General features: G+C 37.0%; 2 protein-coding genes across 2 annotated transcripts; one reads left to right on the plus strand and one right to left on the minus strand.

The window, feature by feature from the left end:
• Positions 1–202: 202 nt before the first annotated feature.
• Positions 203–2,429, minus strand: LOC104724172 (LEAF RUST 10 DISEASE-RESISTANCE LOCUS RECEPTOR-LIKE PROTEIN KINASE-like 2.2). Its single transcript, XM_010442620.3, is given in 5 exon segments — positions 203–1,356; positions 1,358–1,416; positions 1,496–1,540; positions 1,635–2,135; positions 2,138–2,429. Coding segments are annotated over 5 exon segments (1,857 nt in total). The 5' UTR covers positions 2,376–2,429; the 3' UTR covers positions 203–342.
• A 4,775-nt stretch (positions 2,430–7,204) lies between these two features.
• On the plus strand, positions 7,205–7,759 carry LOC104728294 (uncharacterized). Its single transcript, XM_010447295.2, has one exon. It carries the CDS (start codon positions 7,205–7,207, stop codon positions 7,757–7,759), a length of 555 nt encoding a protein of 184 aa, XP_010445597.2.
• Positions 7,760–15,054: the final 7,295 nt, after the last annotated feature.

A 15,054-nucleotide genomic window follows, 5' to 3' on the forward strand; every position in this document is an offset into this window, starting at 1 on the left:
CCTGCTGATGTTCCTCAATCTCCTTGCGAATCGGAATTTTGTAGATTGAGTATATAATTTAGTCTTCTTATCCTTTATTTTGGTTTATTATTGTTTTCAAACAATTTATTTTATATTCAATTAGTTTTGGAATGGAATTAAATAAAATGTTACTCCAAGTCCTTCCAATAAAATAAAATCATTTTACTGTTTACCACCTAAGTTTTAAAACCGTCCATCATCATCATGGACAATATGCCTATAAATGTCAAATATATATGATTTGTGTTACAAATGCCAAATATATAAAGTGATACATTTTGGTGCTAAACAGAAATATAGATTCTCCCAACAGTCATGGAATCATACTTCGGAGTAAATTGAGCTTTCGTCTGATGGCTGTGAAGATTCTGCAATATTTTGCATTATTGGCATATGCAAAAGAGGCTTAGGAGGAGGATTAAGAGAATCCAAACTTCCTTCCATCATCTCTACGACTTTGTTCATTGATGGACGATCAGATGGGCAAAACTGAATACACCTTAGACCCACCAAGATCATCTTTTTGGCAATATCTTCTTCCTCTCGGGTTAGTCCATCACCATGAAGCTTTACGTCATCTCCATTTTCAAGATCCTTGTAGATCCAATCCGGAAAGTAAGCTGAGCTGTTGTTCGAGTTAGCATTTTCGACTCTTTCTTTGTTCCTTGCTCCTATCATCTCAAGAACCAACATTCCATAGCTGTACACATCTGACTTGTGAGATACATTCCCATACATTCTTGAAAACAGCTCTGGAGCAATGTATCCTACAGTTCCTCTCGTGTCAAGCAATGACAAGATGCTTTCTTGCTTCTCACAGAGCTTAGCAAGGCCAAAATCAGCAACTTTGGGTCTGAGGTTTTCATCTAACAGTACATTCTGTGGTTTGATGTCAAAATGCACAATCCTTGTTTTGCAGCCATAGTGCAAGTACTCAAGTCCCCGAGCAACGCCTAGCGCGATCCCATAAAGTGTACTGACATCAAGATTCAACGACTGATCAAGAGAACCATTCTCTAGAAATTCATATACAATCGCTCTTTTGGATCCTTCGTAGCAGAAACCAAGCAGAGAAACAATGTTAACATGAGATGTTTGGCTCATGCTTGCGACTTCGTTGATGAAATCTTTACAATTTCCATTTGAATCCTTCAAGACCTTCACTGCAACTTTACTACCATCGCGTAACTTCCCTTTATATACAGTTCCAAACCCTCCTCGTCCAACAACTTCTGTAAATGATTTTGTAATTTTCTTGATTTCCTTATAACTACACCGTCTCAGGGTTGCTAACATATTAAGGTTCTGATATCTTAGAGCATTTGCTTTTTTTTTTCCTCCAGATCAAGAATGCGATAACCATCACCAAAACTATAAATACATTTGGCCCTACAACTGGAAAAAAAACACAATAATGAAGTTAGTTATAGTCCCCTCGAATGTTCCATATATACAAGAAACGGTAAATTCTAACCTTTTGCAATTGTTATTAGCATGGAGCGTGTACTTGGAATCATATCTGTAACATTATATTGCAGACAAAAATATTAGTAACGCTTATGATATATTGACTATTGATCAGGTGATGAGATTTAAATTTTAGAAAACATTACCATGAAAGAAGTTTGTATTGCTGCAACTCAGCGTTCCTGAAACGTATTTGCAGCAATATCCGGAAAGATAGCTGCAACTTGCAGTAGAGGATAAACATTCTGGTGGACAATCCATCTCATCCATCTTAAGCTTAACTTCAAATCCATTTCTAAGAACACTCTCTAAATGAGTCAAATCCAAAACTTCCTCCTCTGGGAAAAAACTTGTAGGAACTGTCACACTGAAACTCTCATCACAAAGTTTGCGATATGTAGAGTTTTGAATAACCGAGCCAAGACCTTTGATTTGACATGTGAAATTGCCAAGGAAATGGCGACGAGGGTCACAAGCGTAAAACACATCAAGGCTTTTGTAAGATGGTAAAATCTGGAAGAGATCTAAAGGTAAAGGTGGGGTGGAGAATGAAGCAGAGCAAAAAGGACCTGAGAAATCTTGTCTTGAAAGTCTAAGAATGTTGGATTTGTTGTCTATATTGAGGACAGTGTAGTTGTAGCCTGGGGGGTAAGAGAGGTTGTGTTTGAGCTTTTGTTGCAGTTTAGTTTCAGAGAAGGGTGACCGCAATTCTCTTGACGAATTTCTCCCGAGAATGGGAAACCAGCTGTGATGTTTCCACACTGAAACAGATCATTACACGACCAAGGATCCTGTTGGCTTAAAGCACAAGGAAGATAATAAAACAAGAATAAGAAGATCAGACTGAACCTAGTTGTTTGAGATCCCATGGAGGACGGAGAATCCATGAGGTGTGAGAATAATTTTGCCAAAAAAAACAAAAAAAAACACACACACAAAGTAAGGCCACAGAGAAAGGGGAGACTTTAAAAGAAAGGGGAGACTTTAGTTGACTTGATAAAGTGTATAGACTTTCCTTAGGACACGTGTATAGACCTTAACCATATATTTTTTTTTTTTTTGTGCAACGACCTTAACCATATCTGTGTTACCTATGTTCTGTAATATTTATAAATGAAGGTAAAAAACACACAATATTATACTTTAATCAAGAATATATAAGAAAATCTCCTTAATCATTTATAATAAACTTTATAAAGGGTAGTTTATTACATTAGAATGCCGATAGAAATATATGTTCCCAAGAAAGAACTAATAACAGTTATTGAGCGTAAAAATCTAAAATAATAATTTATATAATTTGGATAATTTATAAAAAAACGAAAATACACTAATAATTTTCAAAAAATTGAATCACCGATCAAAATAAGAAATATAAGATTTGAAATCTAATTTATCATATTAATTTATTTTTAATTATTATAATTCATCTCTCATTTTTATATGATTCCATTTTTTCGAAACTAATAAATCATCCTATCATATTTATAATTAAAAAATATTAAGTGTTTCATCGATAAAGAAAAAATTGCAACTGGTCAAAACTCCAATTGAGTAATATATTTTAATTTAACTAAACATATATTCAATAAAAGTCTCGACGAGCAACGAGTCAGAATTTGAATAGAAATATTCAAATTCAAACATTTCTTTTATTGAAATAAATAATTTATACTCTTTCCGTTTCATAATATAGGATATTTTAGAGAAGATTTTTTGTTTCATAATATAGGATTTTTTCAAGTTTTATGCAGTTTTTAGATTAATTTAATAATTTCTATTATGTAGTATTGTTTCTGATTGGTTGAAATTTTTAAAAGTAAACACTTCTTAATATACCTGCTTTTGGTTACAACATCTTATATTTTAAAACGGATAGAGTATAATATAATAAAATTTAAAAATATTTTTATTTCAAACATTTTTAAATGGTTTAACTTAAAAATTTAAAATAATATGATAAATATTTAATTAATCAAAAGAGTAAATATTATAAATACTCTAATTTATTTTTCTAAACAAATATATTTAAAATATTTATAGCAGACCACGAGTTAAATATTTATATCACACTCAAGAATCTTGTTGGCTTAAAGCACAAGGAAGATAATAAAACAAGAATAAGAACATCAGACTGAACCTATTGTTTGAGATCCCATGGAGGACAGAGAATCCATGAGGTGTGAGAATAATTTTGCCAAAAAGAAAAACACACACAGAAAGTAAGTAAGGCCACAGAGAAAGGGGAGACTTTAGTTTACTTGAGGTGGAGAGACTTTTCTTAGGACAGCTGTATAGACCTTAACCATATCTTTGTTACCTTTGTTTTGTAACATTAATAAACGAAAGAAGTTTTATAAATAACACAGGTGTAATAGACCTTAGGACAGGTGTATAGACCTTAACCATATCTTTGTTACCTTTGTTTTGTAACATTAATAAGCGAAAGAAGTTTTATAAATAACACAAAGGGAGAGTTACTCTAATATTACTAAAATATTTCTTTATTACTTGTTTGATACAAAATTTTAGGTAATTACTAGAATAATTTATGTACTCTTAGTATTCCTGAAACTAATACCAACAAAAAAGGCAATTACGGATAATGCCATTAAAGGAAAAAAAAAAACATTGGGATCCGAGAGAAAGTGTACCAATTATTTGATGGTACGAAACTCTGGTAGATAAAGATGATAGGTATTGTTAGTATCTTAAGATAGTAGAGTGAAGAGGTACGTTAGATATAATTGGTATACTTAGTTGTAGTGATGGTACACTTATGTTAATGGTAGATTAATTAGGTAGATATATGAGTGCGTTAGATTAAGTTAGTAGAATAATTGCCTTTGATGATAGACTTATTTTTTGATCGTTTAGATTGATAGAATTAAAAGGTGGGGAAGATATTTATGGTAGACTAATGACCCGTTGCAACAGATTTATTTGACAAACTTAGTCCTTAACAGATATTTTTGGTATACTTACTTTGTTTTTTGAAATAGTTTTAGTAGTGTAATGGTAGACTTATAATTTCTGGTAGATTATGTAGGCAATTGTGACAGCTGTAAGTCTTACCAGAATAATATGAATTTGTTTGAACTTGCAAAGACAGTATACAGTTGTGATAGACTTTTACGATAGCCTATACGACAGTCTAAACATGTTTGCTGTTCTTCTGAAGCGATGGTGTTCATGTAATAAAGTTTGGGGCAGACGAATCAATCGTGTTCTTCGGTTGGGGCAAACATGTTTTTCCTACTCTGTTTCGGAAACCAGAAATCCTTCGTTTGGTTCAAAAAATGGAAGAAGAGCAAGATATCGTTTTGGTTTGTGGGAGGTGGAGGGTCGACAAAAATCGATGGTTGTTTGATGTTGATAATAACAAAGGGTGCAAGATTATAAATGCCAATAAAGAAACGAAGTTTGAAGACTTTGCTGCAATGGTGTTCGATGACTTTGGTCTCTGTGAAGGAAAATCTGACATACAGGTGATCTATATGTTGGAGAGATTTAAAAATTGTGGATGTGATATGCCACCTGTGATTGTTTCGAATGGTCGGCAGTTTAAAAATTATCTCAGATTGTGCAGAGGTGAAGCCATACGTCTATGTGTTCAGATTAAAGATAAATCTGGTGAAACATTGTTGGAGGAAGTTAAACCGAACTACACAGAGCATAAACCGAAGATGCCTGAAGTCGTTGTAGATGATTTCGTAGAAGAGGCAGAGGGAATTGGAAAGAAAGATGAAGAGTACGAGAGTCGGAAGGGAGACAGTGAAGATAATGTAGGGAATGAGGTAGACGACGAAGACTCTGATGACGAGGAGACCAGTAGGTTTGATTACTGTGACGACAGCGATGGTGCAAGTTCAGGGGATGAAGACTATCTACTGTACTCCAACTTCTCCCCGGATGGAGGAGAGGAATCAATGGACGAGGGACTTGGTGGTGGGTCTTGTAGAGAGGAAAAGGTTTGTAACAAAGAATCAAATCTCCGTACCTGTAACTGTAACTCCGCAAATGACGCAATTGCGAAGGAGGTTCGCAAAATAGAAAACGGAGGTGGTGATATAGCTGTAGGGGATAAATTTGATAGCAAAGCTACATTGGTGGCAAGATTGAAGGTGCTGAGTGTATTAGATAAATATGATTACAATGTTCGTGCATCAACTCCCAGCTAATCGTAGAGTGTTGGGTAAAAGGTTGTAAATGGAGGATACGGGCTTCAACAATTGGGGATTTGTCGGCGATGCATATTCGCAAATATTGTTGTGAACATACATGCTCTGTTACGGAACGATATGGCCGTAGCCGTAATGCTACGCCACCAATCCTAGGTCATCTATACAAGGATTATGTTGGTGGTGTAGGAGTTTTTGTTGTGCCAAATCTTGTTGGGGAAGGGCTCAACCTACGTTATGGTGTACCGGTGGGAGATAGTAATACTAGAAATTTCTCTAGTTTTAATGTGTATGGGGGTACACAATAATGCCATGAATTGTATAGGTTAGGATGAAGTAGTTATAATAGGTGTAGGTGGTTTTTCTCATTGGGGTACATTTAATAACAAACTGTAATATAATGAGTAGTGTAGATATAATAGTCTATAAAGTGTACATGTAATTTTTCTGTTGGTAACTAGGGGGCTTTCTCTACGTGAAGACGTAGTGGAAATATTAAGAAACAGATTCTAGCGTTAGTTATTTTGTTTGTGATGAAAGTAGATAATTATTTGTGCTGCACTACACATATATATAATTTTATCTACTCGATGTTTTTCAATGCTGATGTGACCATTTTCATATAAATAGCTTGGTTACTGGAAGGCACATCGTACACTTATAAAGGCGCGAGAATATGTTAGGGGTACACCTGAAAGTGGATACGCTGAATTACCTACATATTTATACAGACTGAGGTGCTCTAATCTTGGGACCCTTACTAGACTGGTCGTTGATGCCGAAGACAGATTCAAGTATGTTTTCATTGCGATTGCTGGATGCATAATGGGTTTCAGGTATATGCGGAAAGTTGTAGTTGTAGATGGAACCTTTTTGAAGGGTGAATTCAAAGGGACTTTTCTGACAGCGACAACACAAGATGGGAATTTCAATATATTTCCTTTGGCCTATGCGGTTGTTGATACAGAGAACGACGCGTCGTGGGAATGGTTCTTTACGCAATTAAGTTGTCTAATTCCTGATGATGAAGAGCTTGTACTGATATCTGACCGGCATAAATGTATTGCAAAAGATATCACTAAAGTATACCCCTTGGCACGTCGTGGAATCTGCACTTATCATCTTCACAAGAATATTATTCAGAGATTTAGTGGGACTGAAACATTCTGACTCGTTAAAAAAGCAGCTGCAGCGTACCGTGTAGTTGATTTCGAAGAAATCTTCCAGCAAATTCAAGAAGCGAATCCGCAACTGCATTCTTACTTGCAGCGTGCAGATGTATCCAAGTGGAGCAGGGCGCACTTTCCTGGTGATAGGTAAAACTTCACTACGAGCAACATTGCAGAATCGCTAAACAAAGTACTTAATCCTGCAAGAGCGTTTCCATTGTAGAGTTATTAGAAGCGGTGCGTAATATGTTGACACGTTGGTTTGCTACAAGGAGAAAACAAGCTGCCGCAATGCAAACTCTACTGATGAAAGGAGTGGAGAACCTTTTACAGGTATGACATTGACTAACATATCCATCGAGAAATATGTTCACTTTAGGAGTTTATAAACTGGAAGTGATCATGTTGAATTCCTTTGGTTATATGAACACTTATGCTTTCATTGACATACAAGGACATACTGAACGTGCACGGCATGTAAAGGTTCAAGAAATTGATGAACATCAATTTCAAGTAAGTAGTGGTACCTCTATACATGTTGTCAATCTGAGGTATAAGAGTTGTTCATGTAGGCGTTTTGATCTGGAGAGGATGTCATGCGTACATGCTATAGCAGCCGCATATACGGCTAACCAATCAGTTATACTCCAGTTTCATCCAAACTTCCGCAAAGACAGCCTCTGCAGTGGATATGCAAACTCGATAATGCCGATAGATACATCCTGCATCGTTCCTATTGATGTTACATCGTCCAGATGTAAACTGCCTTTCGTTAGGAATCCTCCAGGAAGGCCAAAGATGTCCAGGATGAAGTCTTTTATCGAGGTTGCGTTGGAGACGAAATGGCCCCGTAAAAAGCATGCTTGTTCTCAGTGTCAAGAGGTAGGCCACAACCATAAAACATGTCCAGCTAATACGTAGTGCAGCAGCGTCAGGGGTGTCTTATTATATGGTGTGCACTTTCACATTTAGTCCTTAACAACAGTAGTATTATCATAATAACGTTTTTGGTGAGAGGTGATTCTTATCATTGGTTACTAAATGATGTATGTAATTTTGAATGTAATGTGAGGTTAATAGTCGTCATTCCTAAGTGCCACCATCGGTTTTTGTAACATGTTTTGGGAGAATCTTTTGAATATGTAAGCCAACCCTTAGGTTTGACTATGATTGTTGGAGAAATAAGTTCCGGTTGCCCTACTTGGGCCTATTACTCGTATGGGCTTTAAAAAAATGTCACGCAACACCGTTAACTATTTGAATTAAGATACGTACAAAAGCGAAAACATATTAGTTTGTCTATATAGTGGGGTTCATTAGAGAGCTTATAATGCGATGGTATGGATACTCTTGCAAATGGTTTAACTAAATCTACTATACATGTCAACGACTACGAAAGTACTATGTTATGTTACTATTACAGTTTTTTATGTACTGTTCTTGCAATTATGTACGTACATCGAATATAAGTATTGTTGTGTACGTACATACATAACGTTGTACTAACGTTATAATGTAGTTGAGGAAATATAACCATAAATTTTTCAGAATTTGTTCTAACAATTCTATCATTCAGAAGTACAAACAAACAGAAAAAAGATTCGCAAACGAAGATAAAGATGTAACGTTTGTTTTAATTTCCTAAACTCCCTGAGTTCTCCCCTTCGACAGCTTCATTCCTTTCTTCTAAACTCCCTAGACTCTGCCCTTCGTGCTCCATCATATGTTTTATATAGTAACGTCCAGCAAATTCACTTCTGGGGTAAGTATAGAAATTGTATTAATGTATTTGATAGTAAGAACATTTTCAATAATATATTTATATAGAAAAACAAACAGCTTACAGCGCCTTATGATGTTTCATTCCTACGAATTCAGGTTTTATATAGATTTTCGAAGACGCTACTGTGTTGACGAGACATGGTGCACCTACAGAACATTTACCACAATAAGTTATATATGGTTTAACTACAGTTTTATTTATCTGATCTATAAAATCGAACGTACCGTCATAGCTTCCAACCTTCCAGAATTGCAAAACACAAAATACAGGTTCGGATGTATAAGTAAGATGACACCTGTTTGCTTCCCATGCATTTATGAATCGTGTAGCATAGGCATCTATGGCACGGCACTTCAGGATTTCATTCCTACGGTTTTCTCATGTTAATATAGAACTAAAAACAATAACTTTAAAATGAAAATGTAATCTAAAGGTAGCACAAATCTCTTTTACCTGCCACTAAGTAGGTTGAAGACAACTTCATTGGCCGCATTTGCACCCTCGAGCAATCTTTTGTCTTTCACTCCGACTACACACCCACATACATCTGATTGGGGGAAGAGACATACTTTTAACGTTAAAATGTACTTTCGTATGAGATGGTCTACTAACTTATTTATAAACTTTCGGAGATAAAAAAAAATTAAGGTGTACAAATATATCAATTAGGTAAAGCAAACGCTTTTTAACATTGTTAGCACAATTTGTGTTATTAAAATTATAAGGAAAGCGTACCAAATGATATAGGATGAGTTATTCTCCCACGACATATATCACCCAAATCCTCGAAACGGAAGTAAAATTTATTATTCACCAGTTGGAGCAGCGTCATCGTTGAATCATCAGTAAATTTTATTTGGAAAGGATGATGAGAATTCCTCTCCCTAAGTGTTGGCTGGATGATCATGAAATTCCTTATATCATACCAATCACCATCATCGATATACTTCCTCAATTTCTTGTAGGTCCCTGGTAAAAATGCCACCTCGATTGTGTCACCGTATAAATTCCAGATGCGTTCGTGTATAAGACAATTGTTAGATTAACTACTTTGTGGAAACATTTTATAGTAAAATAGTCTAACCCGTGCATCAACAAGGAGCAGAACCCGCTTTTGGAAAAACTCAGTAACAAACCAAGAATGCAAAACCTTGGCATGGATACACCAATTCGTTCTTCCTGGGTGAAGAGCAGCGATTGCATCACCTCTGTAGTTCATTGCTTTCTCTGATAATATGATGTAGTTTGTTTCTAACCTAGGTTCGGAAACGATACAAGGAGATGCTTTTTAAATAAAACGAAGCATCACGACTTGACGTTTCGACTAACTAGTGACTCTCTCTCTCTCACCTTTTGTTATTTTTCTTCGGATGTGTACTTATGTTATAGTATGTTATATTATATCAATAACGTTTTGTACTTACTTGGATGGTGGTATTGTAAATGTAATATAACACACATTGGGTTCTTTTATACCAACCTTTTGTTCCGATAGTGCGTGTGTGTTATGTACGGAATCCTCTAAAACCACCTTCGTTCATGTTGGTACGTCACTATTATGTACGTTTCATACTTTGTGTACGTATAGTTAAATTATTAACTCTTGTACGTGCAATCAACTTACTGTCTATTGTATGTACACTCAAATTATAAACACTGTGTACGTAGACTTTTAATATAAATGTTGTGTACGTACACTTAACTTACCATTTGTAGGTACACTAAAATTATAAACATTTTGTATGTACACTCAAATACCCGTGGAGTTGTGTACGTCGTTGTATTATATTAAAGTGTTCTTGCAAGACAAAACGATCTATATGGTTCTATATTATTAATTCCTCTCCAATGCCTTGATGACGTTAAGTCACACAGCCACAGCATATGTTTACAAAAGGCAGTCACATGTAGCAATTAGAACGTAGTAAGTGGCGATAGAGAGCGTGTTCATATAGAAGTTACAACATTAGGTGATACATGTTCCAAAATTAGTACAACATGAAACATTCGAAACTAAAGGCCGGATTGATTGTACCTATACACTATGAAGAAAATATAAGTAATGCGTTGATAAGACAATAGCTTTAGAAAACGGTGGTTTATGGAGGAAACATCTTAAGGTGATACTATAACTACAGGATCTCACAAATAAATTTTGCCAACCACCAAAGGCCGCAATTGGTGCAGACAATGTCATAATCTCGATAGTTGAGAGAGAAGAAACCATGCCCCAATAAAATATGCGAATTAGTCTCTGTAGTTTGGCTCCAGCGTCAACATCTGATATCTACCCAACAGCAAGAACAACACTTACCCATAAGCCTTGCTCGTTCCGATTTCAGTGGGTAGTGATGCACAGCAAACAGGTCAAGAAAATGAATAGCCATCTCGCAGTTCCCCACTAACATAGAAAAAAATCCACATGCTAGTGTCGAGACAGCTTCTGCTGGAACGTTACGAGTTAGAAGTGTGATACCACGGTCAATGTCTTTCTCCTCGACAACAACCCGGAGACCCTCGTAATAAATTGCCATTTTGTTGCCAGCATCTAGGCATTTTACGAAGATACGCCTATGGTTCCTTCATTTTGGATTCTACCATTTGGGTTGTGTGATGTTTGGAACCAAAAAGGATACCAGCATATGTTGCAGATTTTAGCATGCTTTAGAACTTTGGGGGTAAGCGCCGTTTTGACTCCTCGAGGACCTGCCTTCAATATTGGAGCGAGGTACTCCAAACCATCAACTGCGAGAAAGCCGAGGATTTTTATCAACATTTCATCTGGTATATGAGGCAATTTTTGAGTGGCCGACGACATTTTTCAAGTTATTTTTCTTAAAGAACTTCAGTATGTGATGGTGTTGGACCAACCAAAAAAAAAAAATAGATTGGTACGTAGTAAATGGGAGTGTTGCAGTTTTTAACATTATATATAGAATGCTAACCAGAAACATGTATTTAGTTATAAATGTGTTCGTTCAGTACAAATGTGACCAGACTTTTGTAACTAATTAATGATTACAAACACATCATATAAAACTTAGTCAACCAAACACATCGATGAGATATAAATCACATCAATTTAATTGTATACTTCTCATCTACGTCATTGTATATACGACTTTTAGGGGTATCAGTTGTCACATCGCAGTTGCCAACTGGTGTCATGTCTGCCACTAAGTTAAACTGAGCGGTATTTAATGTTTGAAATTTACAAAGTAGTGTAAAATGCATTTGAAATCCGTGATTAGGGTTTAGACACATGTATATTGACGTAGAAAACATTAATACCCTAAGTAAAAAAAATTTAGTTTTTTTCCCTCAAACAGCAAACACAATACCCTAAACAGACGGATAGCATTTGAGTTACTAGCGGGGATGGTTTGGACAATAGATTATGAGAACCTTTTCCTATAAGAAATAAGATTTTGTCCTTTAGCATGAACAGGAAAACGTCACACATAACAAACGAACGTAGTTTAGTTTAGTTTTTAACGAACTTTTCAACAAATTCCTCATAACAATCCATGGCATATTTCTTTCTCAACCCGTTTATGTCTGCATCTGTTATAGCACCCATATCCTTCAAGGTGTATCCCCGCGCATGCATCTCCAACAACTTCATTGCCACAGGGCCAGAGTCACATATGTCTACGGCTTCATATCGTACTTGGATGCGCTCCCATGTGTACGGCGAGGTGTCAGTCGGCTGTCTCCAACTCTTTTGGACCAAAGATGAGAGTAACCACGGCAGTGCCGTGAGTACTGGTTCCATACAAGACTGCAACATCTCAGGATGGTTGTTGAACTCGACGAGAGGATCTAATATCTCCACTTTCCACCATACCATGTTAATAACGACTCCAACACAATGCGCATTTATCCACTTCATCGGGACGTATAGTATGTCCACTTTCTTAAAGAACTCTGTTTCTATTCCTCCACCATATCTTCCCCAAGTTGTTGATTTGCCTAGAACGAATGGCTTTATATCATTACTCCACCGGAAATTGACTAACTCTGCATATGGCGTGTTTGTTGCAGCGAAGTAGTTTTCGTTCACAAACTATATGAATAAATGGTTTAGGTATGCAGCTCTTCTCTTTATTAGGATTTCCCCTTGTCTCCTCCACAGCATTTCCATTAGGACCTTCAAATGCTGAATTTTGGCTTTCAAATTTTAGTCAATCAACCATTAGTACAATTCCCAGAAAATATAATGTTTAAAAACTCAAACCTTACTTCAGTCCGAACAGAACGGTTTTTCTCCGCCAGTTCTAGGAAGAAATTGTTGCTGACCATGTTTTTGGTGACTATGACATATTCACTTCAACAAAAAATAAAAGAATGATGTTCATGGTTACTAGGTATGAGTCGATGCATCCATGTAATAATAATTACTTACTCAGATTCATCCCGATACAATATTTTGGAGAACACACTCCATTGCTCTTCTGAGACCCCAGCTAATCGGTAGTTTTCCTTCGAGTTTTTCCTGTTGCATAATATTCCTGACAACAGTGGATCCACCTTCGCCTTTGACCTCAACTGCGTAGAGTTGTACATTTTCCCGCTACCTCTTATAGGTTCTTCTCGTTCCCACATACAAGCTATCGGTACCGGGTTAACTGGTTTAGTAACTATTGCATCGTTTGGATGTAGGTACAGCATGAGTAGCTTCAGTAGCAGGTGGCGTTGTGTGTACAGAATAATCAACAACTGCAGAACAATTTGATGGGACAGCATCATCATGGTTATTTTGCCCTCCAACTGAATCTGTCCCCAAAGTCACAACGGGTTCTGGTCCAGAGGTTTGGCTACCAATCTCAAAGGCGGTATCACCGTATCCAATATCATCAGGAAATTTTGATGACAGCACACAAACATCTTCTGCTTTGGAACACCCTTCCATTGATTCTATGCATCCATTCGGACCGGTTGTGTCTATTTGAACTGCAGGTTCTGCAGACGCATCTTTAGCATCAACCTACGCATATAAGACTTTATAATGAGAGAGATGAAAATGATAAGATGAAATAGACCTCCAAATGGCACACAAACCTACGACACTTCACTCTCCTCTCTGTGATGGGTGATGCTACAAGTCGATGCATCAGGCCCAATTTCACTGGCAAGCTGGTAAAAGTGAAGTCACATTACATAAGGTATTAGGGTTAGAAAGGTTGCTAGTGTGAGTGTCTTTTGTACTTGGTCCTCACCGCTGTAATCTCCGCTGAATTGCTGGGGAATGGTGTTTGTTGGTTCACCTTCTACGGCTGCATACGCACTCCCATTAGACATGAGGGGTGTTTCAGATAGACCATAGGTATCAGTAATACTTTCATTCCCCATACCAATGATGCCTCTGTGGTCCATGCATTTGACGAATGGGGTTGGGGCATTTACCCCATTTGGCCCCGAAGTCCAACGTTGTTGAGGGGTGGCAGCTTCATCTCTTATTCTTTCACCATGTGTAGGACTTTTAGGTACTAGAACAAAGCGTTTCCCGATTTCATCAATTATTTGAGTCTTAAGTAGCCTGGTCTCCTCTTTAATCAGCCTACGCAATTCTAGGTGAGTCATTGTGATTGTTGCCTTTGACGCATCAACAGTTCCACTTGAAGCATCCGCACTTCCAGTTTGTCCATTTGCATGTACACTTGGCGCATCCACATTTACTCTTGGTTCGAAGGACTCAACAAATTCCACATCCTCATCTGAAAGACGAAAGCTTACTCTTGAAGTACATATCTTTTTAGACTGCTTCAGTGACGAACGTCTGAGCGGCTCCATCTTCTTTTCATGCCTCTGCCTCTTACGCAACCTAATACTACCCTCACCCTCTGTAATAGACTGTACGCCAAATACGCCCATGTCTTCAAACATATGTTCCATTGTCTTCGTTTTTCCCTCTCGCTCAGACACTCGTCTTCTTTGCCCCCCTTCCACTTGTGTCTCACCACATCTTGTTCGTGAAATTTCTTTTTTTTCCCTTGCCATTATTCACCTCTTTTGCCAGCTTATGTTGGACGTGATAAACGAAGTCTCCATCTGTGAATTTATGGTCCACAGCAATATAATTGAGTAGGAGCTCTACTTGTCTGTCTGAGACTTCTTCCTCCCATAACAGGTCCGACTCATTGATATATTCACCAGCCTGTAGAATTGGGATTACGTCGAGCTAAAAAAAAACACATTGTCGAAAACATTTTAATCATACCTCCATGAGGCGTGTACCTCATCTCAGTAGTATTTTTTTTTTTTTTTGGTAATGACATTAAACTAACGACATACCTCTGCATTTGACTCCACCTCATAAATTGACTCCTCTGTCAGTAGGGTCATGTTCTATGTACACCCTTCCGGGTTCTCCAGAAATGATTTATTATCTGCTTTGCCCGGGACCTTACTCCTCAACATAGGTATTGCTTCA

The sequence above is a fragment of the Camelina sativa genome, chromosome 11, assembly GCF_030686135.1.
Source record: "Camelina sativa cultivar CO46 ecotype springtype chromosome 11, ASM3068613v1".
In the NCBI taxonomy this organism is placed as follows: domain Eukaryota; kingdom Viridiplantae; phylum Streptophyta; class Magnoliopsida; order Brassicales; family Brassicaceae; genus Camelina; species Camelina sativa.